This window comes from Cryptomeria japonica, chromosome 2 (assembly GCF_030272615.1).
Source record: "Cryptomeria japonica chromosome 2, Sugi_1.0, whole genome shotgun sequence".
NCBI classification, from domain to species: Eukaryota; Viridiplantae; Streptophyta; class Pinopsida; order Cupressales; family Cupressaceae; genus Cryptomeria; species Cryptomeria japonica.
The window spans coordinates 613,800,132-613,827,784 of NC_081406.1; the positions used below are offsets into that span (position 1 = coordinate 613,800,132).

At 36.2% G+C, this 27,653-nt stretch overlaps 1 protein-coding gene across 2 annotated transcripts in view; it reads right to left on the reverse strand.

Moving 5' to 3' along the window:
* The window catches only part of LOC131064287 (potassium channel KOR2), a 276,576-nt gene extending 253,430 nt beyond the window's left edge, over positions 1-23,146 (reverse strand). Inside the window, exons 1-3 of one of the 2 annotated variants that reach the window (XM_057998385.2) lie at positions 22,340-23,146; positions 22,021-22,245; positions 21,861-21,924 (exon numbers count right to left, since the gene is read on the reverse strand). In XM_057998385.2, coding sequence (XP_057854368.2) covers positions 21,861-21,924; positions 22,021-22,245; positions 22,340-22,563 — 513 coding nt within the window. In that variant the 5' untranslated portion in view covers positions 22,564-23,146. The remainder of the gene's footprint in view (positions 1-21,860; positions 21,925-22,020; positions 22,246-22,339) is intronic. The other variant, XM_057998387.2, reaches the window with a different exon arrangement.
* Positions 23,147-27,653: the final 4,507 nt, after the last annotated feature.

A 27,653-nucleotide genomic window follows, 5' to 3' on the forward strand; every position in this document is an offset into this window, starting at 1 on the left:
ACTCTGCCAAATTTACAGCAAAGAAGTCTTGAGCTTTCATGTGTGAATTCAAGAATTGAAAGGAATAGAAGGAAATTGCTCAAGCTTTTAGTTTTTGTGCTACATTCTTGAGTTTGTGTTCAATATTATCTTTCTTGCAAGTGTTTCTTAAAGAGCTTAACCACATCTGATTTGCAGTCTTTGTGCTACAAGTAGTTGAGGTTAATATAGATTAAAATAAATATTTTGTTGAGAGAAGCTGCAAGTCTTTGTGCTTTCACTTGTTCTTAGGATAATTTAGGAGTAGATTTTGTGAGAAATACTTGTAAGTCTTTGAGCTTATACTACTTCCCATTGTTTTAAGTAGAAAAGATAAAGATATTTCAGTCTTTGAGCTGTTATAATTTGTTCTTTATAGCATAGTATAGAAAAGGGTTCTATACTAACCATAATCAAGTCTTTGAGCTTGATATTGCTGTCCCGCCCCCAAGGAAGTGACGGAAGTCTTTGCGCTTTCAGGAAACTTCATTTCCTTTCTCTCATTTCATTTCGAAAGTGGTTACTATTGTTTATATCAAATCGCTATCCTTTTCTGTGAAGAGAAAAGGATATTTTCTTTCTTGGAAGAAGAAGAAAAATTGTTGCCCCATCCTATTTTATTTTCAAAGTTGTAGTTAGATAGGGGGAGCCTTCCCTTAATTAGGAGAGTTTTACTCACACGCTGTGGTTGAAACTTGAAACCACAATTTTGTATATTTCCCCAAGTGTACAAAATTTTTAACCAACACTGCCCATTCCACTTGATCATGGCGGATCAGCCTCTCCATCCTCTTCAATGATACAATTCTAAGACCACCATTGGACATCCCTCTCAATACTACCTTCTTCCCGTCAGACATGAATTTCAGCACCATGGTTTGCGGATTTAATGTGACCTCACCAAAAGATCTCAACCACTGAATGCCAAGGATTGCATCATCAGTCCCTCCTATGCTCACCACAAATAAGTCATCTCAAATTTCATTATTTACCAACTTCAGAGACATGTTGGAAATCCTCCTATTGCATGAAATGGTGGAGCCATCAGCTACCATGACTTTGAATCCTTCAACTTCTTCAGTCACTAGCCCTCACTTAACAACAAATCTTTCATCAATGAAGTTATGAGTTGCTCCCATATCAATAAGAGCTATGACAAGGTGTTCTCCCAACACTCCCCTAACTCTAAAAGACTCATTCTTGTGAAGGCTCGAGAGTTGAGCAACCACACCTCTATCATCTTGTTCACTTTCAGGCCCTTCAAGAGCCTCTTCATACTCGCTGTCCTCAATTTCAGTCTGCTGTTTGGAGATTTCAGAATCAGATCCATCAGCTGAATAGGTCTCCATTTGATGTAAATTACCCTTCTCATGACACTTATGCCCATGGGCCCAAGGTTCTCTGCAAGAGTAGCACAAATTCTTCCTCCGGAGCTCTTGATGGAGCTCATCATCCATCCGGGAAGGGAACTTCTTATGCCGATTGGAAAATTTCTTGTCCTTCCGAAATGAAGAAGGCTTGGACTGAAATTTGGACTTAGGGGCAGCCAACTCCATACTCCTTGATTTCTTGATGGCTTCAACTAAGGTGAGCGGATCAAAGGCTTTAACCCAACCTTTCAAAGGCTCTTCAAGACCTTCGGTGAATAGAACCACTAGCCTCTTTTCTGAAATGCTATTGACCATAACTGATAGGTTCTAGAACTCAGTTATGTAGTTGTCCAAGGAGCCTTGTTGTTTGAGTTGAGAAAGCTCTTTGAACTTAACCTCCAGATCCTTAGAATCAAACCTCTCGATCAACCGGTTTGTGAATTCAGCATAAGTGGTTATCAAGTTATGACCAAGGGTGACCAACCCATGGTACCATCATTCATGAGCAACACCATCCAAGTGCAGGGTAGCAAACTTAATGGCGTCCTCTTCGGGCATTGGCCTTAAGGACAAATAGTTGTCCAACTTTTGGACCCAAGCTCTAGCTGTGCACTTATTTCTCCCATCAAAGTGTGCTAGAGTGACCTTCCCAAGAGCTTGTTGGTAGTCTCTTGGAGTGGAGTATCTGTTATCAAACCTCCCTTCCCTTCTCTTCTTTTGATTCATGAATTGATCAAGAGACAAAATGTCTCGGATCTCTGTGGGAAGTGAAGTGTACTCCATGTAACATGCCCGTATCTCATCAGCTACTAGGACTTCCACCACAAGTGGTGGTGCTTCCTTTGGAAGGAAAACAAGTTGCAAGGGTCTTGAAACCGAACCAACTAGTATTCCATCGTTGCTACTATGATTGCTGCCATTCCCATTACCTCCTAAATTGTTAAGAGGTACTGGCATGGTGTCCATTGGTGTCTTGATTTGGAATTCGACCCCCACCAGCATTCTGATTCAGTGTGGCCATCAACTGGGACATCATGTCCATCATAGTATCGAACTTATTCTCAACTCTCTCCACAGCCCCATTGGTGACATTCTGATTTGATGTTCTCTCTGCCATTGAATCCACTGAATCTACTGAATCAGCTTCCTTATCTCTGTTTCTCAAAACCTCTGAAAAGGTTTCTTCTACTGCCACTGACGGTATCTAATACTGCTTCTTTCTCTATTCCCAGTTGTAGTATCTGATATCTCTGTCACTCATGGAACCCTTCTATCACATAGGCTGGCAGGATGTGTGGCTCTGATACCACTGTAGTATCCCCAACAATTTTTATTTTTTTTAACAAGATTACAATCACACCAACACCCGTTAGGGATTAGGATAAGAAAACTAAACCAACTGAAAGGAACCCTACACCTTTTGATCACCGAGAGCCCTAGTTGGGAGGGTGAGAGCATACGGTGGCAGGGGATCGTTAGATGCAAACTTCTGAAAATTCTTATTACAATAATGGGCGGCAAGCCAACCCCTTCCAATTTCTAGTGGGTAAAACAAGGAAACTTGGCGGTAAACCAACCAAGTAAGTAAAACACACTCAAGCACAAATCACTCTACCGCAATATTTCAGCAGGAGGACTAAACACTCACAACAAAGCTCAACTCAACCACTTATGCAGTGGGAGGACCATTATAAACAAAATATCACTTGACCGCTTATTCAGGGTGAGGATAGAATTACAAAGATCCAATGTAGGCAGCAAGCCAACCTCTTCCACTTTTTAGCAGGAATTTGCTTTACAATCCAGAAATGATTGTTAGTAATACCATCCAGTCTTACAATAAAAAGATGAAATGCATAGAAATGAGAGATTATAATGTCCAATATTGATGAATATCTCCAAGCTTAACACAATTAGAATACTCAAACCCACCCATAAAGAAATAACACACCACTGATCACTAAATTGAAAATACAATTTGCTGTCTGCATAACACAAAAAACAACCACTACCAAACTCACTATTATGCTCATAATTCACCCAAAATAACTCGGAATGACACAAAAACTGAAGAAAATGAAAAATATGACATGAGTGACCAATTTAGAACCCCAAACCTGAAACTTAGATGACTCAAACCTGCTGCACGGATCCCAAGGCAGACATGAATGGGGCGGCCCAGCTGTGAGGTTCGATTTGCAATATAAATTTCAGATCAATGATCAAGCAGCTGCAAATTGGTGGACCTAATCGCCCCTTTGGTAGGAAGAATCAAAGCCATTACCCATAATGAAATAATCAACAGGTAGGGAGGAATGATCAGAACACCACTTCAGCCACTATACAACCAACAACACACCAAAACCATGCCTTCACTCAGAAAACTGAAAAATACCACAGCCACATCCTTCACAATGAAACTCATCCTATTCCCCTGGATGAGAAATAGGCTCTCCCACAGCTAGGTGCTATCTCACAAGCACAAAAATGGCACAAGCTAGGAAGCACTCAACTTCGAAGCAAAATTCTGGCACAAATTCGGCAGCACTTTGTTATAGAATGTTCAAAAGATCCCCAAATGAGAGCCCAAGGCTCTTATTTACAAATTCAAATTCAACTGCTCCCAAATTCGCCCCACATCAAATGACATTACAATTCACCAAAATGGCGTTGCATTTTCATTTCATTTGACAAGCATATGGCCGCCCAAGATGAAAAACCCCCTTCTACTAGACAAGTTCGAACTTTTACAAGGTCAACAAAGAATAAATTAAAACACTTTTCTAATTTAGCGCCTAACTTAGGTGAATTAATAAAATCTTCTGAATAATATATGTTTTTTCCTCTTGCCTAAGTCGAGCAATTAATAATTAAATATTAAACTTTAGCATAAAGTATTAATATTTATTTAATCACTTGAAAACCAAATACTGATAATGCCAAATTGAACTTGTGGACTGAAGTGCTGAAAACCATTAGCTGGGCTGGGTTGGAGCTTTGTACTGCACTGCTAAAAATAGCCCTGCCTGAACTGCCACTTGCTAAAAATAGTAAGTCATGAAAACATCACCAAAAAACATGCTCGTCAAACCCTATGAGAGAGCTCGGAAAACCAAGAAAAACCTCAAAATCCAATCAGCTGCCACTAACTTACTAAAAATAGTAAGTTCTGAAATCACTCCGGAACAAAATACATGTTAGACTACCGTGAAGCTATCGAAAAACCTATAAGGAATCCTCAATTCTTTCTGCCAAACTCCAACCAGAACATCCCTGAAAACTGTGAAGAATCCTCCTAGAAAATAAGAAACCCTAATTCCTCATTCCAATCAACCTACGAGTCTCTGGAATAGGCCAATGGACCACTGATTACTCCTTACAAAGAAGGAAACATTACAAGCCAACTAAAAGTAACCCTTCACAAAACTCCGGTAGAAACCACATAGACCCAAAAATCCCTTCAAATGTGTTATTTTTTCAGGTGGAGGCTAATCAATGATAGCCCTTATCTTTTCAGGATCAACATTCACACCCTCGACACTGATTATGTGACCAAGATAGAGTAGTTCTTTCATCCCAAATTCACATTTAGACTCCTTAGTAAACAGGGATTCGAACTCCAGTATACTGAGCACTTCATCCAAGTGTTGCAAGTGCTCCTTCCAAGACCTGCTAAAGATGAGGATGTCATAAAAAAATATGAGCACAAACTTCCTTAACCGCTTCTGGAAGATCTTATTCATGCAAGACTGGAATGTGGCAGGAGTGTTAGTCAAGCCAAAGGGCATGACTAGGAATTCAAAATGCCCAAAGTGGCATCGGAAAGCAGTCTTCTCAACATCTGATGCCCTCATTCTGATTTGATGGTAGCCTGATCTAGGGTCAATCTTTGAGAAGAACACGGCACCATGTAGCTCATCAATGAGCTCATCAATCCTCGCAATGGGGTATCAATTTTTGATGGTTTTTTGATTGAGTGCCCAGTAATCCACGCACGTGTATGGTCCCATCCTTCTTCTTCACTAATACAACAGCCGAAGAAAAAGGGCTCTTGCTTGGCCTAATATATCCCATGTCAAGAATCTCCTTAATGGCTTTCTCAATCTCATCCTTCTGCTTCTTTGGGTACCGATAAGGAGTTGTCATAACAGGCTTAGTTCCTTCTTCTAACTCAATGATGTGTTTAGTACCTCGCTTGGTAGGTCTACCAGGAGGTGGATTCTCAAACACCTTACTCCTTTTTGTAATCAAATCTTGAATGTCATCAAGATAACTTCTTTTCTCTTCAAGTGAATTAGATGGCATAATCATGCATTTAAGAGGTTTACCAAGAGGGGGATTCTCTAAAATCTTACTCTTTTTTGTGATTAATGCTTTAATGTTTGCAGAGTAGTTCCCCTTTTCTTCAAGTGGACTAGATGGCATTATCAAACACTCTACTGCCCATTCCACTTGATCATGTCGGATCAGCCGCTCCATCCTCTTCAATGATACAATTCTGAGACCACCATTAGACATTCCTCGATACACTACCCTCTTCCTATTGGACATGAATTTCAATTCCACGGTTTGCAGATTTAGAGTGGTCTCACCAAGAGATCTCAGACATTGAATGCCAAGGACTGCATAATCAGTTCCTCCTATGCTCATCACAAAGAAGTCATCTTGAATCTCATGATTTCCCAGCTTCACATACATGTTGGAAATCATCCTATTGCATGAAATGGTGGAGCCATCAGCTACCATGACTTTGAATCCTTCAACTTCTTCAGTCACTAGCCCTCTCTTAGCAACAATTCTTTTATCAATGAAGTTATGAGTTGCTCTCATATCAATAAGAGCTATGACACGATGTTCTCCCAACACTCCCCTAACTCTAAAGGACTCATTCTTGTGAAGGCTCGAGAGTTGAGCAACCACACCTCTATCATCTTGTTCACTTTTAGACCCTTCAGGAGCCTCTTCATACTCGCTGTCCTCAATTTCAGTCTGTTGTTCGGAGATTTCAGAATCTGATCCATCAGCTAAATAGGTTTCCATTTGATGTAAATTCTTTCCCATGACACTTATGTCTCGAGGCCCAAGGTTCTTTGCAAGAATAGCACAAATTCTTCCTCCGGAGCTCTTGGCGGAGCTCGTTATCCATCCGTGAGGGAAACTTCTTGGTCTGATTTGAAAATTTCTTTTTATTCTTTCGAAAAAGAAAAGGTTTGGACTGAAATTTAGTTTTAGGAGCAACCAACTCCATACTCCTTGATTTCTTGATTGCTTCAACTAAGGTGGGCGGATCAAAAGCTTTAACCCAACCTTTCAAAGGCTCTTCAAGTCCTTTAGTGAATAAGACCACTAGCATCTTCTCAGAAATACTACTGACCATAACTAAAAGATTCTGGAATTCAGTTATGTAGTTGTCCAAGGAGCCTTGTTGTTTGAGTTGTGCAAGCTCTCTGCATTTAATCTCCAGATCCTTCGAATCAAACCTTTCAATCAGCTTGTTTGTGAACTCACCATATGTAGTTATCAAATTGTGTCCAAGGGTTACCAACCCATGGTACCACCATTCGTGAGCAACACCATCCAAGTGTAGGGTAGAAAACTTAATAGCGTCATCTTCGGGCATTGGCCTTAAGGAAAGATACTTGTCCAGCTTTTGGACCCAAGCTCTAGCTATGCACTTATTGCTCCCATCAAAATGTGCTAGAGTGACCTTTCCAAAGGCTTGTTGATAGTCCCTTGGAGTGGAGTATCTATTATCAAACCTCCCTTCCCTTCTCTTCTTCTGATTCATGAATTGATCAAGAAACAAAATGTCTCCGATCTTTGTGGTAAGTGAAGCATACTCCATGTAACATGCCCATATCTCATCAGCTACAGGGACTTCTACCACAGGTAGCGGTGCTTCCTTTGGAAGGAATACAGGTTGCAAGGGTCTTGACACCGAACCAACTAGTACTTGACCATTGTTGCTACTATGGTTGCTGCCATTCCCATTACCTCCTGAATTGTTAGAGGTACTGGCATGGTGTCCATTGGTGTCTTGATTTTGACTTCAACCCCCACCAACATTCTAATTCAATGTGGCCAGCAACAGGGACATTATGTCCATCATAGTATCAAACTTTTTCTCAACTCTCTCTGCAGCCCCATTGGCACCATTTTGATCTGATGTTTCCTCTGCCATTGAATCCACTGAATCGGCTGAATCAACCTCTTTCTCTATGTTTCTCAAGACCTCTGAAAAGGTCTCTTCCACTGGCACTGATGCTATCTGAAACTGCTGCCTTCTTTGTTCTCTGTTGTAGTGTCTAATATCTCTATCACTCATGGAGAACCCCTATCACATAGGCTGGCAGGAAGAGTGGCCTTGTACCACTGTAATATCCCCAACAATTTTTTTTTATTTTAACAGATTTACAAGCACACCAACACCCGTTAGGGTTAGAATAATGAAATCTAAAACAATTGAAAGGAACCCTACACCTTTTGGTCACCGAGAGCCCAAGCTAGGAGAGTGAGAGCATACAGTTGCAAGGGATCATTAGATGCAAACTTCTAAAAATACTTATTACAATAATGGGCGGAAAGCCAACCCCTTCCACTTTCCAGCAGGTAAAACAAGGAAACTTGGTGGTAAACCAGCCAAGTAATAAAAAACACTCAAGCACAAATCACTCTACCATGATATTTCAGTGGGAGGACTACTAAACCAACTCAACTCAACCGCTTATGCAGCGGGAGGACAATACAAAGAAATTACAAATCAACTCTACCACTTATGCAGCGAGAGGACATGAATGAAAATTACAATCACTCTACCACTTGTGCAGTGGGAGAATAGTATTACAAAGACAAATGTAGGCGGAAAGCCAGCCTCTTCCACTTTTCAGCAAGGTTTGCTTTACAATCCAGAAAAGGCTGTTAGTACTACTATCCAGCCTTACAATAAAGAGATGCAATGCATAGAAAAGAGAGAGTATACTGTCCAATACTAATGAATACCTCCAAGCCTAACACAATTAGCAAACTCAAACACACCCGTAAGAAATAACACACCACTGATCACTAAACTGAAAATACAATCTGTTGTCTGCATAACATGCAGAAAACAACCACCACCAAATTCACCATTATGCTCATAACTCGCCTAAAACTTCACTGGATGACACAAAAACAAAAGCAAATGAAAGCTATAACTGAGGCGATGCAACAAGAACCTCAAACCTGCACCGCGAACACCACCAACAGCCAACACGCAACCCAAGGCAGCCAAGGAATGGCATGGCCCATTTGGGAAGTACGATTTGCTGCCAAAAATAAAAATGCACACCAAACGAAACACCAAAGTAGAAGAATGATCGCCCTCCGAGTACGCTTCCAACAAGCTAATACCCAAAATGATCGATTGCACAGGTAGGGGGATATGATTAAATCTTTGCTTCAGCCACACCAACCCAGCCACATTGAAAAACCACACCACACATTGAAAACTTCACCAACGATCCACCACTCAACTAGGTACTATGTCTCAAGTACGAAACTAGCAAAACTAGAGAGCACAACTCTGAAGCTCAGTTCACTCACCATTCCAGCAACATAATGATATGATTTATTCAAGATACCCAAATGAGGTGCCCCCGCCTTGTATATATAGATTTTTGAATCTCAAATTCACATGAAATGGCACCCAAATTTCCTTTCGTTCATTTGCATTTCATTTCATATCCCCCTCCAAGTATTGCCTCCACTTCCAATCTCCCTTAGGCATACTTTTCCAAAAGAAAACGCCATGTTATAATATTAACATTACAAGGCATAAAACACATTCATTTTTTACACCATCAACTCAAGGAAATAAAAATGTGACTTAGGATAAATAATATAATATTCTCCTTCCTAAGTCATTCCTCCAAAATAATCAATGAAATAATTAAATTTTTAACTTTTGAATAAAGTGATAATATTTAATTAATCAATTATAAATCGCCCACTAATTACTACCAAATCAACCATATGAACTGGAGCGTAGAAAATACTAATTCTGGATTGGATTGGAACTCTGCTCAAGACTGCCACAAATAGCTCCGCCTGTATTGATACTAAAAATAGTAAGTCATGAAAACATCTCCAAAAGACATGCTCGTCAAACCCTATGAGAGAGCTCGGAAATCCTAGAAAACCCTCAAAATCTAGTCAGCTGCCACCAACTCACTAAAAATAGTAAGTTCAGAAATCACTCCAGAACAGAATGCATGTTAAACCACTATGAAGCTCTCGAAAAACCCAGAAGGAATCCTCAATTCTTTCTGCCAAACTCCAACTAGACCATCCCTGAAAACTGTGACGAATCCTCCTAGAAAATAGGAAACCCTAATTCTTCATTCCAGTCAGCCTACGGGTTTCCAAAATAGGCTAATGGACCACTAATTACCTCCTACTGAGAAGGGGACATTACATAAGCTATTTATAGTAAGTACTATTTTTGGCAGTACTATTTTTGTTAGGTTCCTCTGGTCCAGTTCAGTTGGTTATTTCTGGCAATGTAATTCAGTACTTTGGCCTCAACTCAACATTGGTAGTTGTGAGTAATTGAAGAAGATATATTTTAATGGTTAAGGCTTATATTTATGTTATGACAACTTGGAGAGGAGGAATAATATTTTTATCCTGTCTTTTTGGCGAAATATTTTACCTTCATATTGGGGCACCAAAATATAATTTAATTTTATGACAAAAGCAATGATATTTTATAAGCCTAATGTTTATCTAAAGTGGCAACTAGGGGTGGAAAGGAGTTGGATGCCAAATGCTAGGGAGATGAAATGGAAGTCATTTTAATTTGGGCACCATTTGAGTTGGAGTTGAATTTGAATTTGGTATGATGTGAGGCTATAAATAAAGGCCTCGAGATCTCATTTTTTCATCCATGAATATTGTAACGAAGTGCTACCGGAATGCTGATTGAATGCTTCGAGGAATGCTTCCTCCTAGATTGAATGCTTAGCTTCTCGCTTGAAAGATACCGACTAGTTGAGACAGTGGGACTGTTCTTCACTCTGGAGAATAGATGGAATTCATTGCGAAGTTTGTGTTTGAAGGTTTCTAATTTTGGAGGGTTGCATGTGAGTTCCAAGTTGTTTTCAGTATGTTGTAGGTGTGTTTTGCTCATAAGTCTCTGCATGGTCATCTGTCGGTTCTGGGTATTGGCTCGTTATTTCTCTATGATATAGGCGATCATTCCTGTAATTTTTTAGTGCTTATCTTGGAGTCATTAATTTTATAATGCAAATTGAATTTCTTCCCTAGTCATACCATGCTGAAGTTGCCTTGGGATGCGTGCAAAATAGTTTTGGGTCTGTTTGTTGTGTTTTGTCAGTTCTAGCTTAATCACCTATCTCCTAGCTTTCATTTGCATCTGATTTGGTGTCATTCCGTTGAGTGTAGGAAAAGTTGTGAGCATTTTTGTGAGTTTTGAAGTTGCTGATCTGCATATTTCCAGCTTGTTGTTTGCATATCAGATTCTGAAGATTGATAGTGAGAAGTGTGTTTTTTGGATTGGTTAGTCTTTGGTGGTTTTGGAGTGCATATCTTATCATTTGCAGTGATGGAAAATGATGTTCTTATTCTGAAATGTCATGCTATATATTGTAAAGTTGATTAGTGGTACTAACAACTATTTCTTTCTGGATTGTAACACATGACCCACTAAATAAGTCGAAGAGGCTGGCTTTGCCACCTATCTTATCCCTTGTAATATTGTCCTCCCATTGAATAAGCAGTTGAGTAAATTGTAATTTTCATTTTCTATCCTCCCATTGAACAAGTGGTCAAGTGATTGTTGCTTATTTCAGTTTCTTGGATTCTGTAATTGGCTGGTCATACCGCCATACTGATGTTGAAATCTCTATCACCCACTGGATAAGCGGAAGGGGCTGGCTTGTCGCCCAGCATTGTAATTTCCAGTTGATTATTGAAGCTAACGATCCCCTTATCACCGTATGCTCCCACCTTCCCACACTAGGCTCTTGGTGATAGAGAAAGTGGAAGGGTTACTTTCAGTAGTGCTTTGATTATCATTTTCTAACCCTAACGAGTGCTTGTAATGTTTGTAACTAGAAAATTTTGAAAAACATCAAGGGTGTTATCTCACAATCCCTACTTCTAACCTAATCCTCAACCCTACGAAGGATGGGTAATTATCATGTTAGTGTGCTAGAAACTGTCGTTCACAAATAGTGCCTTTGTATGATGTAACACATGGCCACTCCACCGTAGTTCTTATCTATTGCCCTTGTATGATGTAGTATGGTCCATTCCACCGCTGGACTTACCTATCTTGTGAGGTATTAATACCGTCTCCCTAACATTCCCACATTCAATCCTTCTTAGGGACGATAGGAAAGATTAAAGATTAGGCTACCATATAACAATTCTTAATGTATTAAGAATGTAAATGTTATGAACATATTCTAATAATTTATTTATATGAATTTACTATCTTAGTCCATTTGCATATATCCATTTCATGTATATGTATATTCTTCTATTTAGAATGAATTCATTAATGAATGCAGTTTTCTATATTATTCTCATTATTAATGCTTATAGCATATGAATATAAAAGATAAACATAATTCTGCTCATATTATGTGTCATAGATTGGCCTTTCATCTTTAATTATTAACTTTATGAAATTGAAATAATTAATTGTTCTGATTATAAAATAGATTCAGCGTACCAGGCTATGGTCTAATGGCCGATTGCAATTTAAACTTGATCGATGCTTGACAGCCAGTTCTTATTAGCTGCTCTTCTATCTTATCTGATCAATTCCCTCCTTGAATGCTGACGTGTTCTTATTATACCCCTCCATCGAGGGTGGACGGCTGTGACCTTCCTCAAAGGTTGTGATTGTTTAAGTGAGGAGTGTCCCTTCATGCATCGGGTGTCTCTTCATGCTAATCCGCTCCTCTAATCCTTTGTCATTTATCCCAACTAATCTTTAATTCTGTTTTAGAGGAAATTGCTGTTATCAAGTGGGAAAAGGAACAATTAAATGTTGTGTATCACCTAGCAAGCCTTATCACCTTTGCTCTACAAAATCCTGATTGCAGATTACAAACGATTGCAGAATGTCCTATGATCATGAAATTGGGAAGTATTACTTGCATAAGACAATTTCATAGTTCGATTTGTTGCTTCATTTAATGTTTGGATTGGGTCATGACGGGCTTTGTGTCCATTTGTAGTGGAGATTTTGTTTTAGGTAGATGAGTGTTTGAGCCTTATATGTAGCATACTTCCTCACTTCTTTTGTAAATAAATAGGACTACCTTTGTGTATCTCTCCAAATTTAATTATATTACATCATATGGGGTTGTTCAATACTATCAAAAACATTAATCTAAGAGGCTTTAAGTTCTAACTCTTATATGTACGCATCAATTTGTCTAATGCATAATTTTTTTATTATTGTTATTTCTATTGACCATTGCAACATGTATTGAAAAGCTTTGTCTTAGTGGTAAGATAAAATCTATTTGGCATGATTATTTTCATTTATGTTATTTTCTTTTTTGCATCCCTTTCACTTCCCACCCTTAGCAAACTAAGCTTAAGTTAGAAAAGCTAATGAGCCAGCCTTGTAATCTAAAGATTGACTCACAGATTGTCTCACATCTGTGAGTTTTTTTATGGTTGGTGGTCATGCCTGGTGTTATCTTGAGCAAATAGTTAAACCATCAACAGTTATGTTTATTCCTAGCTTGTGTAAGTTGTTTCAACTTCTCAAATTGGATTTTTTTGAGCTTGTACAAATTGGGTTATGTTTAATATATACAATATATTAATATTTTATTAATTTTTATAATTAATTATATTGCAAATTATACTTAAATATATTATAATTCTGATTAAATTGTTAATATTATATAATTAACTATAAACAACTAATTAATATTTTATATAATATATTGTTAAATAAAAATATTGCTGAGGGAGATTAAATTTCAGATAAAAAATTTAAATATTACTAATCAAATTTTATTTATTCAATAACATTGAAACATAATAAATTATTTTATTATTAAAAATGAAGACATCTTTAAGTTAATGTATGAATGTCAAGTTGAAAACACTATTTTTAAGTGTGCATTTTCATGCAAGAATCCATCTATTCTGGAATCATCTTATGCTAGAAAAAATAAATCCACAATTTGTCTTCACAGTTCTGTGCACTCCCTCCATCTCAATCCAATTCTATAGTCACTCCCCTAAATCTTCTATCCACCACTAAGAAAAATAGAACTCGCCGCCTTGGATGACTAAAACAGAGAATCAAATTTCTTCTCACTAACTAATTCAAAAACACCATCTCAAAGTTATACATATCTGTCTTTTTCAAGAAGGGATTGATAAAAACCACATCCACACCATGTACTTGTGCATCTTCTACCTATCGGCACATCCATTGCACTTCCTAATGGTGCAAGTGCTAGTGTATTTAATATCCAACCACCCTGCTGTCTCGCAACCATCCCCAAAGTCTCAGAAAATCTTTCAATATCCGAAAAGCATGTCCTTCCCATCCATGGAACTAGGAAAAACACAAAATCAACATGCTGACTTCAAACAGGGCCTCCGAAATTGATCTTCTGCACTAGCTTGGTCTTCATCCAGTCTTAACCATTGAGTTAACTACAGCCCTACTCCCAACTCTATTGGAGCACATTACACATCACAAAGTGGCATATTGCAGAAATTTATTTGGGTTATATTGTTTCAGGTAATGAAATCAAATTATTAAGAATAGTGTTGAAGCACTCATTTGTTCTGTTACATGTATTACCAAAGATGGTCCAAATTTTGATCTTAGGTGAAGTGGTTCACACAGAACAGATCCACAAGAACTTTCCTCACCTGCAGAAGTCAATGCAATGGGCCTGATGGCATTATAAAGTGTGACAATTCATCAGGATCTTAAGTCCCATGTCACCCAAACTAAACTTCAGTACTAAGTTTCAGTTCCAGCCCTAGAATTAAGTTATCAACTTATGTTTCAGCGGTCTACTAGTTCCAATCTTTAGCAGCACCAAAGTCTTCCTTTGCACTAATGCTAAGTGCTAACAATGCCAAGCACAACATCAGTGTTGATGTCAGTCCTTAGCTTCAGATCCTTGATATGGCATTATCTCAAATTTTTACAGCTAAGTTTCTTCAGCACCAAACATTCATTTGCTACACAGCTCCACAACACCAACACTAGTCACAGATCCAGTTCTCATAACAGATAGATTTGAACTGCTTCAAGATCCCATCTATACCAAATTAATAATTTGTATCATAGGTATTATAGTTAAAGATGTACATTAGTTAATCTCGTTTCCCCTCTTTGATCCTTCATACTCTTCCTGAAACAAAGGATTTTCAAGCCTCTCCCAAGTACAGAGCGACTTTCAATTGAATGAAATGCAACTCTTAGACCCTGTCACTGTTTTTGTCTCTTCACTTTACCATGTGCCTTGATATGAAGTTATGAACAACTCTACATGTGTGCATGCTCTTGCTTCTATCCTGAAACATAGGTAAATCCTCATTCATTACATTGTTGCCCAAACGTTTCCTTAAATATGGATCATTCCAATCTAGAATAAATCAGAACGAAGAAAAAAGAATCTATATGCAGAAGCCTAGTACAACACAAGTACATATGTCCAAAGAGGAGTGTCAGTCTATAATTACATCGTTATGACTTTGTTCTGACACAAATGATTCAATAAAAGTGCATACAAAGATCCTACTTGTATCAAAGGAGATGAATTTAGATTTTCCAAATGATAGGCATCATTAAGTATAGACTATGCCAACACAGGAACAATAACTTTTATTACAACACATGTGATAACCACTACTACCAACTACTTGACTAGACTGAATGGTTTGGTGATACATGACTAGCAAACTGTAACTCTAATAGTTACTCATTACCAAATATCTTATTGAATTTGTTGAAACAAGGGATTGTTCTAGCTCTCTGTAGATAAATATTCAAAATGAAATTGAAAGAAATGAAAGACCATTAAATCCTTTCTGACCAAAATGATCTAGAGACTAATGTAGCATTGGAGGCAAGAAAAGAAGCACTTAGAAGAGAAAGAAGACAGTCAAGGTAAAATTATTATTATAAAGATATTTGTTGAAGATACACAATTAGAGAAAGCATCAAAGGCATGGGCACTAGAAGAAGGCATTATATATGAGGGTTGAGAACTTGCATAAGTCTTCAAGTTGAATTGGAATAGAGTACAGTATCATGAGAAGATTGGAGAATCACACAAAGAATATTTAGTGTAAACATCTCCAACCTGCCTTGTTGGAAGTCTCTTTGATGAATATTAAGCATTCTTAATATTTATATGACAAGAAAGAGGAATAAATTACAATGACTAAAATTTAAATGTACATCACAAAGGAACCATGACCCAAAATGACTACATGCATTTCATGAAAAATCATTCTTTCTAGTGACACTTATTATCAAGACTCTAACCACCACCGTGGTCTTTTTTAAAAAGTGGATATATATAACTATACTTAGGTACAAATGGGAAAAACTGATTTCAAAATATGAGAAGAAAATTCTACAAATCATTGAACACAATCTACACAACATTGCATGTATGGTAGGTTAAGACACAAATCATGACCCTTCGAATAAGATTCATTGATCAATTCAACACTCTTGCAAATTATGTTGACTTATCATCTAATCTACCCATTTGGGTACAAGATTGGGTATGGGTTTGAGGTTTAGCATACCCTGTCCTCTATTCTTGCTTCCTGGCCATGTTGTTCTCTGGAGGGTAGTGATGAGCTTGTAGGGTCCATCCTAGACTTATCCTATGAATCTTAGATACAAGTCCCTGGTTGGGCATAGTTGCAAGAACTATGATATTCTTTGGTGAAACAAAATCTAGAATAAATTTAGTTGGCCCAAATGTAGCTTTTCATCTAGCTGCTCTAAAAATGTCTCACCTGGGATAAAATTCAAAATAGAGGTTTTTAGGGCTGCTCAAAGTGTGTTCAATGTGGCTATGTAGAAGAATTTGGTTTCCCACCTCTTTTCTCAATGTCTTTTTGCTCTAGAAATTTGGGGACAATGGTAGCGACTCCAGAATTGCTCTAACATTCATGCCAATTCATTCCCAATGTTTTGGGCAAGCATGGGGTGGCCTCTTTCCATGGCTGACTTCCTTAATGTTGCTCAAGAACTTGGCCCTATTTTCATACTTCGGCAGATATGGCTAGAACAGAATCCTCGAATCTTCCAAGGTCACCAAAATCTTCTCTCTCAGATCTGGCAGAAAGTTTATAACTCTATGAAAGGGACGATCATTGCTAAATGTTCTACAAATGTGGACCTTTCTCCCATAGATCTTCATATCTCAAAGAGTCTCACACTTCAATATGCTGATCTATAGCTGCTCCTCCTTGGAGCCCTTGATCTCTCTCTTGGGTTCTAGAAGAGTTAATAGATCTGGTAAATGGTCACCTCCCTCAAGTTTTTCCAAAATAAATTATGATGGCTCCTCTCGTGAAAACCCAAAAGCTACAGGCATTGACAGAGTTGGCCATGCTAATGATGGGTCAATATGTTTTTTCTTTAATGTTGCTATGGGGATCAACATTAATAATCAGATGGAAAGGTTGTGCATTTTTCCCTTGAAAAAGCTCATGAATTGGGCTAGAATAAAGTTATCTATGAAACTGATTCCTTAATCACGGTTTCTCTTTTGCAAGGAAAAAGGTCTCAAGAGTGCCCTCATTGGGACTTGGAATTTTAGTTGAGCAGATTCATCTTGCTCCTTAGTTTGAAGCTATATCCCTTTATTCACATACTGAGAGAATGGAAATCAGTTGTTAATTGTATTTCGAAGTAGGCTACCAATGAGAGTCAAGATTGGAATATATCAGAGTTAGGATCTCTAGCCCCTAAGAAATCCTCTTAGTTTATCCATGATCAGCCCAAATAAGCTCTCCTTGCCTTGGTGGCAACTCTAGTCTGTCGATTGTCACTCCTTTTGCTTCCTCTATCCACAAGGCTTATTTTGTATTCATTGGTTCCTTCAACTTCTTTGGTATGTTCAGCATTTAATATTGTAATACTGCTATGTATTTACATTTACAGCTATTTTGATTTTATGTTTACAGAATAGTTTTAGGATTTCTTAGGATATTAAAATGTATTTTTAATGCGAAAAAACATTTTTTAAACTATTGTTGAGTCTGTGGGTGTGGCTGGGAGCATCCAAGCATGTCACAAGATGACCAAGGCATGCCCCTACCACCCTGAGTACTCTGTGGATACATCTAAGCACTCGGAGCAACAGTGATGTGTCGATATCTCATGTGCACTTCTGCTCCTATTCTCATATGATACAGATCCACCCCAGTTCTACACATTTCCAGTAACATTTCTTATCATCCACAAATTCTCCAATCCCACTATAACTCGTTATCCATTATTTGACATTTATTGAAGAAATTGATGAAGAATATTGAACCAATATGGCAAGAGGTGTTGATTGTAACTAGGTAGAATGCGGATTCCAATTGCCTTAAGGCAACATTGGAATCCGCCAAGGGCTGGGCCCTTCTCTCCCCTCTCACACACCACACTAAAGGGAAACATGTTCCCTCTAATAGGGCCGACCGTATAACTAAAAGACACACGCCACTCAAAAGGGAAACGTGTTCCCTCTAATAGGGCTGACCCTATAAAGTAATAAAATAAATAAAAAGGATCAGCACCAAGCCGACCTCAAATAGATCCTCTTGCCTCATATAAATAAACAACTACTTGACCTCATTAATATATAATTACATCACATGCGATAATCATTCTGCAAGTGCGAAAATCAGAAAGAAAGAATTCTAAATGCAAGTGAAGGAAGTGTGCATTGAGGCGATTGTTAATACAAGGGTGAACTTCAATAGAAAATGCGAATTGCAAGACATATGTGAAGCCAAAGACAATTTTTAGATCTGTTCATTTGAAGGTCATCTTGCTGTTATATGCAAAACAGATTCAAGAGGTGTATTGCTGTGTGAAAGGCTTAGACAAATTGGTGTGCCACATCAAAGCCACCAGCTAAGTAATGTACTGTTACAATTAGATATAATTCATAGTCAGATCTGAGGATCTGTTGGCTAGGTTTTTCCTCCTAGGAGGTTTTCCCAGGGTATTTTTTTTCGTGTTCATTTTGCTCAATTTATGTTTATGTCTAAGTCTGAAAGTAATTAAACTAAACAGCAAATATATTGATTTAGTAATTAACTTCAGTTTTCTGAGTATAGTTTAAATCTGAAAGTCTAAAATCAACAAGAGGTGCAGCAGCAAATCAAGAAGTGGAGAAAAGTAGGTGAAACACGTTTAAGGCTACCTAGATTTTGTTCGTAGCATCAATAGATTTTGGTCCAATAGTATAAAAGGAAATTTTGCATTTTTTTAAGACCAAACATAACAGATTAAAATCTATGAATGACAAGCAGCCAAATTACCAGCTCAGTTGGAGACCAATAGCGGAGGCAAAACATTGTTAAAAAACTTCAATCATATTATTGAGCAGACAAAAGAGGGAGTGTCATGATATAACTAAGATAAGATTGGCCAAGGATTCTACATAGAAAGCTGCAGTCTGTTGTAATAAAAGGAAAATGGTATTGAATATTTGACCAAGGCAAACATAGAGTGACTTTCAACAAGGAGATCCACAGCCTTCTTTTGGAGCTAGAAACATCATCTTCTTTGTTAATTTAGCAGCACTGAATTTTCTTACAATCTCTATATAATACAAATTTGAGGTCCTCTACTTTTTCCTTATGTCTGAATAGTTTTTATATCCTTCTCTTGAGGGTGCGACAAGTGTTTCCTAACATGGTTATAGGAAACGTTTGGCCTCACACCAGCACCTTATCAGCACAATTTTAGAAACGTCGCTTTTTGGCAATAAGCTATTTGACAACAGTGTTTAGGGTTGCTGGTTGCCATTGAAACATTTTTCATAATCTGAAGATAGTTCACAGTTATTTACCAGTTCACAGGTTTTCTTCAAACTATCCTTCATTGTGTACAGATCCAATATTTGTCTTATACATGTATAAATCAAAGTTTCATGGACACAGATACGGTATTTGATACGGATACTGTCATTTTTTAAGACCTCCAATATGGATACGGCTGGATACAACATTCATAAAAAACACATGCATATACTTAACACAATTTTCTGAATTATTAGAGGAGATTTTCAATACTTCAAAAGCAATATAGGCACACAATTGCTACATAAATATTATAAGTTGATTTAACAATTTATAATATACAAAAATAACAAAAATAGTGGAATTGCATCAGAACATAACTCAAAAAAATGGGTCACTGAAATAGAAAAACATTTTATTTGTCTTTCTCATTTGGTGTAGGTTTTGTTTATACCAATTTTTTAAAATGATTGCTTTTGAATAAGCGTGGGTGAAGTATCCGACGTGTATCCGAACTGTATTGGATATGTATCAGTTCCGATACGGAGATACGCACGCCCAGGGAAGGACAGAGGAGTATACGGAGTATACGCACGCCACGTTACTGACAGATATAATCATTTTAAACTATGTCTGTCTCAATATATTTTTATATAAGACACAAGTATCGATCTTGGTCTTCTGTAGTTTAATATTTTTATATAACGGCTATTGGGTTCTCTTAACGTTGGTAGGGCCACTCAGTACTTAAACTCGTATAAAAAATTTGTCCCAGTTATCTGCATTACCATTAATTCGTGAACAAAAGCTGCAATTTTTATCTTCTTCTTCTTTCTTTTCAATTTCACGTGTAATAATTTGAAGTAATTATTTTTAGAGCAATTCATTGAAAAATATAGATCTACGAAAAGCTGCCTGCAACTTAAAACACTATCTATTTGAATTTAATTCGGCAGCTAAAAATGACTCTTAAATGTGAATTAAGCTAACAATCTTATAATTGTGTAGTTGCTAAACAATGCGTATCAATGGAGGCTCACTCACTATTTTGACTCAACCCGTCTTTTGAGTACCTAAGGCTTCTTCCCCCAAAACTGCACCGCAGTGTGTACTCATTTTAAACACACAAGTGCAATTAATTTGTCAGTGTCAACCTCGCGACGCAATTTCTGCGCTTTTAGGCTGCGGTTTGATGGAGGAGCTTACAGAAAAATTTAATGTGGAGAAATTTAAAATGCAAGGTATCACAGATATTGTAGTGTTTTTTAAGGTTAAAAATTGAAGTTCTAAAATTTATGAAGTTTGTGGTTTAAAGATTACTATTATGGCATATATTTAATTTAATATAATATATAAATATTACATACTAAAAAATTAATTTACTGAAATGGAAACATTTCAGATCTGTAATTTTTTTTTAAATTGATGGATAAATTTCTAGTCCCACTCTGAATGTATTCCTTTAAAAATAAAAACTGAAAAATAAAAATTCTTATTAATCAAGAAAAATACTAATTTATTTTGTAGTTTTGAAATAAAACTAAAAAATTTCTCCACCAGTTTTGAAAAATTTCTAATACTTATATCTAAAAATTTAAAATATTTTTCTGAATAATTTTTTAATCTTTATATTATATACTCTATCGTAAACACTGCTTCATAAAATAGTTCGATAAGAAAATCGAACCCCGAAATTCTTTTCTGACCATCCGGTAGCCCGTTGTGAATGAAATCCATCCCAGCTGATGGATACTTCCAAAATTCTCACGTCAAATTTGAAATTCGGCAGGGCAATATAGCAGAGATCGTTATTACTCAATTACCACCTTCCTTTTAACAGAACTCTCTAACGAGGCTCAAATAACTGGTGTATGCGACGTGTCCATGCATGGCACCATTCAAATAAATCAGACACTGTCAGGGATGATTTATTAATTAATTTAAAGATTAAAATAAATTAAGAGTATATAATCTGAGTTGGTTTAGATTTATTAATTAATTTAAAAATTAAAATAAATTAAGAGTATATAATCTTTCTGCATTGTTTTTTATCTTGGTTATTCGTGCCCGTAACAATTTAAAAATTAAAATAAATTAAGAGTATATAATCTTTCTGCATAGTTCTTTTCCCTGGTTATTCGTGCCCGTAACATCTAATTTAAATAAGTTATTCAAATCAACCTAACACGCTTATTTATCTACAATTATGTTTTATTGCAATGAAGTCAAAAGTAGGCAAGAAAAGACGGCCATGTCAATTGCCAGATAATTTACTTTAACGTAACGTCACTTCACTAATGAATTTCAATGTTTTTGATAAAAAATTGCATCGAAACTTTCGTATGAATCTAAAACGTTGACAGAATCTACATATTCAGATTTATTTACATGAGCTTACCGTATTAAATTTTTGAAACGAGTAAAATGAAATACCTTGTAAAGAATGTCCCATGGAAAGCAACCAAGGAAATCCAAAGAGAAACTCGTTTTAAAGTAGCTGATCAAACCAATTCGTTTAACGTTAGGGTTAAATATCAGTGGCTCAGAACTGCAAAAACAAGAAAGAACCGGCTAAAAGCATTTTAAATTTTACCGCAAAGCAATGCTACGGCGATCATAAACCATCTTATACGAATGCGAGTCTCTGTACGCAAGAAAAAACTGCACAATCAAATCTCCGAAGAAAATGATCTGTGCCGTCACATCCAGAGGCCACAGATGTTTCGGCAAGCCCCGGAAAAATCCAAACTCGAAGGGAGTAAAGAATGAGGAATAAATTGCCCACAGGAGAATAAAACGCGTCCACCAGCGATAAAACCTGCAAATGCACACAAAAAATACTCTTAAATTTTCCCAAATTTTAAAGCCTCTTCGCATGTGATGAAAATATTGAAAGATTCTTGAGAAATTACATGCCGTCAGGATTAATGACGAATTTTCCAGAACATCCAGTCGAGAAGCTTTCAGACCATCTGGTGTGGAATGATAAGCCACTTTCATGGCTCCGACCGTGGCGGCCTCGATCAAACCCTAATTCTCTGCCGAAAAGCGAAAGCCGGCTTCCATAAGACGATTTAATTGACTCTGGATATTCAACTAACTCGTATTCCTCCGGTATGTGATTATTGGAAGACATTTTCAAGCAAAGAAAGAAAGTCCGTATCGTCAAACTTTACAGAAATCGCCGCCTACCGCTTCGGATCTAAACCAAAAACTACAGGATTCTTTGCAATTTAAGGTATGCAGGGAATCGCAATTTGAGGTTGACGAGCCGAGCTAATAAAATCAGCGGCATCCCATGATTTCGATGGGATTAACCGAAAATGCCTTATTTATTCTCAGTTGTTCTCGACAAGATACGCATTCCAAAGTGTTGAGCCTTTTTTAAATGTCCACTGAGATACGCACTCGTGGCAAACTACTTTTTAACGCCATTATGCCTCCTCGCTGTGATATTTTGATTCAGTGGCAAATGTCTTTCTCCTGCTAATGGCCTCCCTTTCTGTTTCACATGCCCCTTCCCGTGTCAGACCTCTGACGTGTCCGCGTGTGATTGTCCCTTTTCCTTGCTTTCTCTTTCTGAAAGGAAAAGGGCACAGGTCCAACAAGAAGAATATGCCGTACTGTCACAACTTGCAGATGGAAGCGATAAAGACAAGTTCTCTGAAAAAATGTCAAAAGCCCTGCGGGTACCGGTAAATCTGATTACGAAAGGAAATGTAGGATCTTGGTTCAGCCGCGTACTTCAATTTTATATGTATTTTAAACTCCAGTGGAGGCGCAACATGTGCGTAATTTTCGAGTTTGAATTTTAATTAATTATTCTTTACGATTATTATGCTGTATATGTAGTGGATAGGCATTGCCGAGATGTGCTAGGCATGATCTGGCATCACTGATGTTTTTTTTAAAGGTGAAGTAATCCACGGCTTTATTAACACAAAATCAGTCTATATCATGGGAATTAAATTATTGATGCATTATGAGAAGAATAAAATAGATCAGAAGATATTTAACGTTAGTGAGGTACACATCCTAAATTTTTTTCTTAGTAAATGAATTAAATAAATTATTATTTAAGTAATTATTTTTCAAGTCAAATAGTTTTCATAAATAAATAAATTATTACTTAAGTAATTATCTTTAAAGTCAAGTAACCTTTATGATTGTTTTATGTTTTTTTGTTTCATGAAGGGTAACAAAGTCACCTAGAATATATTAAAAATAAAAATATAAACAATTAATTATGTGAGGATCAAAGAATCAGGAAATAAAATTGGTCAAGAACAAGTATAACCAAAAATATCATAAGGATTACAATCCAAAGGATGAAAATAAATATAAATCAAATGAGCTCCAAAAGCCTTAATCAGCAAAAACAATAAAAAAAGGTTGAAAAAGAACACCAAACACCCTAACAATGATGATTTTTTTAAAGGTTAAGTAGTCCATGGCTTTCTTAACATAAAACCAATCTATATCATGAGAATTAAATAATTTATGCATTATAAGAATAGAATAAATCACAAGAAATTTAACGTCAACGCGGTTACAAAAATAGTGTACACATCCTAAAATTATCTCTTGTATATTAACTAGCAATCACACTTTGGTGTGCAATGGATGTGTCAAAAAGGTGTGGAAGGTCAATTAGGGAAAATTTTGGTGTATTTTGCATACTTTTTGTTCAGTGCATAAGTTCAATTGGGAGGTCATTTAAAAATTGATGTTTGTGCAACCAAGGTCTCAACCAAGAAGTGATAGCTTAAAATAAATTATGCATCTAGTTATAGGGATCCAAACATGAGTTTAAAAAAAAAGAAGATAATGAGATATAGATAGAGAATGAGAGGAAAAGATGGGAAGATAGAACTAGAGGGAGCAAGAGAGAGATAAAGGAGGTAATAGAGAGAAGAAGACAGAGGGGGCAGAGAGAGAGAGATAGAGATAGAGAGGGAGAAACAAGGAGTGAGTGTGAAAGTGTGAGAGATATTGAGATAAATATGGGGAGGAGTAACAAGGAGTGTGTGAACAAGATTTAGATAGATAGATAAATAGATAGATAGATAGATAGAGGATAGAGAAATAAAGAGATATAGAAAGAGGGAGTAGCATATAGAGGAGAGAGAGAGAGAGAGAGAGAGAGAGAGAGAGAGAGAGAGAGAGAGAGAGAGAGAGAGAGAGAGAGAGAGTGACACAGAAATAAATTAAATGTACTATGTAAATTAAAAAAAATCAAAATATATCTATTCTACAATGAATTAAAATTTTAATAAGATAAATAATTATAATTAAATTAACTCTAAAATAACTTTTATTTATTATTTGTAATTTTGTAAAAAGACATAAATAATTAAAAATAAATTTCAAACTCAAATCTAAAATAAAAAATAAAAATAGAATAAACTAAATGCAAAGTCAAAATGTACAAAAATCTAAATATTAATAAAATAATAATTTGATTTTTTTTTATAATAAATAATAAATATTTTAAATTAAAATAACAATTTTTTTTTTAATTATTAGATCTAAAATATTAATAAAACATGTACTTAAAAAATATAATTAATAGATTACAACTATCATTTTAACATTAATTAAATCACAATCCAAATCCTAAACTAAAGATTTATCATATCTTAAATGATGCATAATGTAGTTAGTTAGGGTATGTTCTCGCATTATTTATATCAGATCTTTAGATATTGTATTGTGTTTAATAACATAAGTATAATTATGGCTTTTTAAGGGTTATGGTTAGGATTATTATAAATTTGGCATTAATAATAAATATTTTAAGTGCTTTTAAGTAGAATTCCATTTCTATGTGGGATCAAGTAAATATTGGATCTAAAATTATTAATCAAATCACCACTATATTTTTTTTAAGCAACTAACTTTATAATTATAATAAATTCTAATTTTTAAAATTCATAAACATTTATTATCTAATACAAATAAATTAAATTAAATTATTTTCTATCAAAAAATAAATCAACAATGACTAATTTAAATTTTAGAATAAGTTAAAGACTAAAATCTAGATTTAAAACTAACTTTCAATTCTAATTTATTCTCTTTTGCGTGCAAATAATTTCATATTAGAAATTTTAAATGATTAATAAATTAAATTAAATTAAATATTTTATTTAATTTGGGGGTTTCATACTTAAGCATTTGGGGGTTCCTGATCCCTGGTGCCCTTTTTGTGGTCACCCAAAAACTTTTATGCACATTTTTTGGTTATGTAGAAGAGCTCAACAGTATTGGAGCTAGATCCATCATTTCTTTTGGCCTTTTCGGTTTGAGCCCTTTTCTTGGCATATGGCTCTTATGGGAGATTCGCCTAGAATCCCCTTCAAGTTTTCCTAGATATGGCATGCTTTTAGAATTGAAGATCCTATTTAATCTTTGGAAAGATATAAAATGTTGTTCTTTTTACTCACAACTCTTTGGATATTAATGTCTCACTTTATGTTAAAGCTTGCATTAGTGATAATGTATTAATGCACATTCATGTACAAGCTGGATAAAGTGGCTCTTGAGGTGGGCCACTTACAGGAGCTCCTTCAGCATTGGGGCAATGCCCCTTGTGTGGTTGCTAAAGTGTCGCTGAATTCTATTTCTGTCGATCGCACTCGTGACTCTGCCTCGTGGCTGCCACCGTGGCCAAAGTTCCTCTACCCGATGCTCTCAAACCCTGTGGTCCCAGGCTCCTCGCCACTCCTTTGGTGAGAGAGACAACATGTGGAGGCATTTCTCAGATTCCCCTCCACGTTGTGGCTCTGCCTCGGAGTGGCCTTCTACTTCTCCTATTACTTTGGCTCCTGCTACCAGTGATGGCTCTGGGTGGCCTGCTGCCACCACCTCCAAGTTTCCTCACCTGGCTCTAGCTATTTCGCCTTGTAGGCAGGAGGAAGGAGAAGAAGAAAAAGACCCAAAAGATGGTTGGTCCATGTCGGACTTGACTCCTCGCTCCGTTGATGTATGGGGTGAGAAAGATGATCAAGATCCTCCCCCCTCGGCTGCCACTGCTTTGGCTGCTTAAGGAAGCTTTTTGATGAATAGCTTTGTTTTTTTACTCCGGCTTCTTGCCGTGTGACTCTCGCGAGGCGATCTTGTATCCCTTGGCCTTTTTTTGTGAATATGAACTTTAATATTATTATCTAATAGAGAAGGCCTATTCATAAAAAAATATATCAAATACTAAATAGATATATATTAACTAAAAATATTTTATTTTATTTAAAAAATCACTTTTAACAAGAAAATCAATTTCAAATAAAAAAGAATTTATGTATCTAATTATAAAAAAACATTGTATTTTATCAAATGATATTGTTTTTAAACAAAAATCTAAGATTTAATATACTAGATGATTTTAAATAAAATTTTGTGGGATTTATGTTGCTTTTCCATCCAATGGTTGTAAATGTTTCAATCGTCTTGCAAGCCTCTAAGATGATATCAACCATGGATTGTCCAATTGAGCTTGTAAAGCTCACATAGGGAATGCCTTTGGCATAATTAAATAAATAATTATTTAAGTAATTTAAAAAAAAAGTCGAGTAATCTTTAAAATTTAATTATTTATTTTTTTCAATAAAGGGTAACAAAGTTGTCTATAATATATTAATAATACAAACAATTACATTGTGAGGATCAAAAAAAGAAAATTGGTCAATTTTTTTTGTTTCTTTTGTTTGATCAAGGGTAACAAAGACACCTATAATATATTAATAATACAAAGAGTTATATCTATGAGGATCAAAGAATGAAACACCAAAATTGGTCAAGAATAAGTATAACCAAAAATGCCACAAGGATTACAACGCACCGGATGAAAATAACTATAAACCAAATGAACTCAAAAACCCAAAAAAGGCCAAAAAAATGCAAAAGGTTGAAATACAAACACCAAAACACCATAAATGAAAACACAAAATTTTAGGGGAAACAACTTCCATGAGAGTTTTTCATATCCAAAGAAGAAGAGACTTAAGAAATAGGAAGATGAGAACCCACCTCCAAATGCTTAAGGGGGAAATGCAAAGAATTAAAAATATTCACTACCTTGATTAGAAGATGATCCCCCAAACTAGGACAAATATGATCAAGAAAAATAATTATGTCCATAGGAGAATCACAAATTAAACTAGAGGGAATAGTGGACAACATCAAACCACAAGAAAAGTTTGAAATCAAATCCATCTTCTCAAGAAGTAC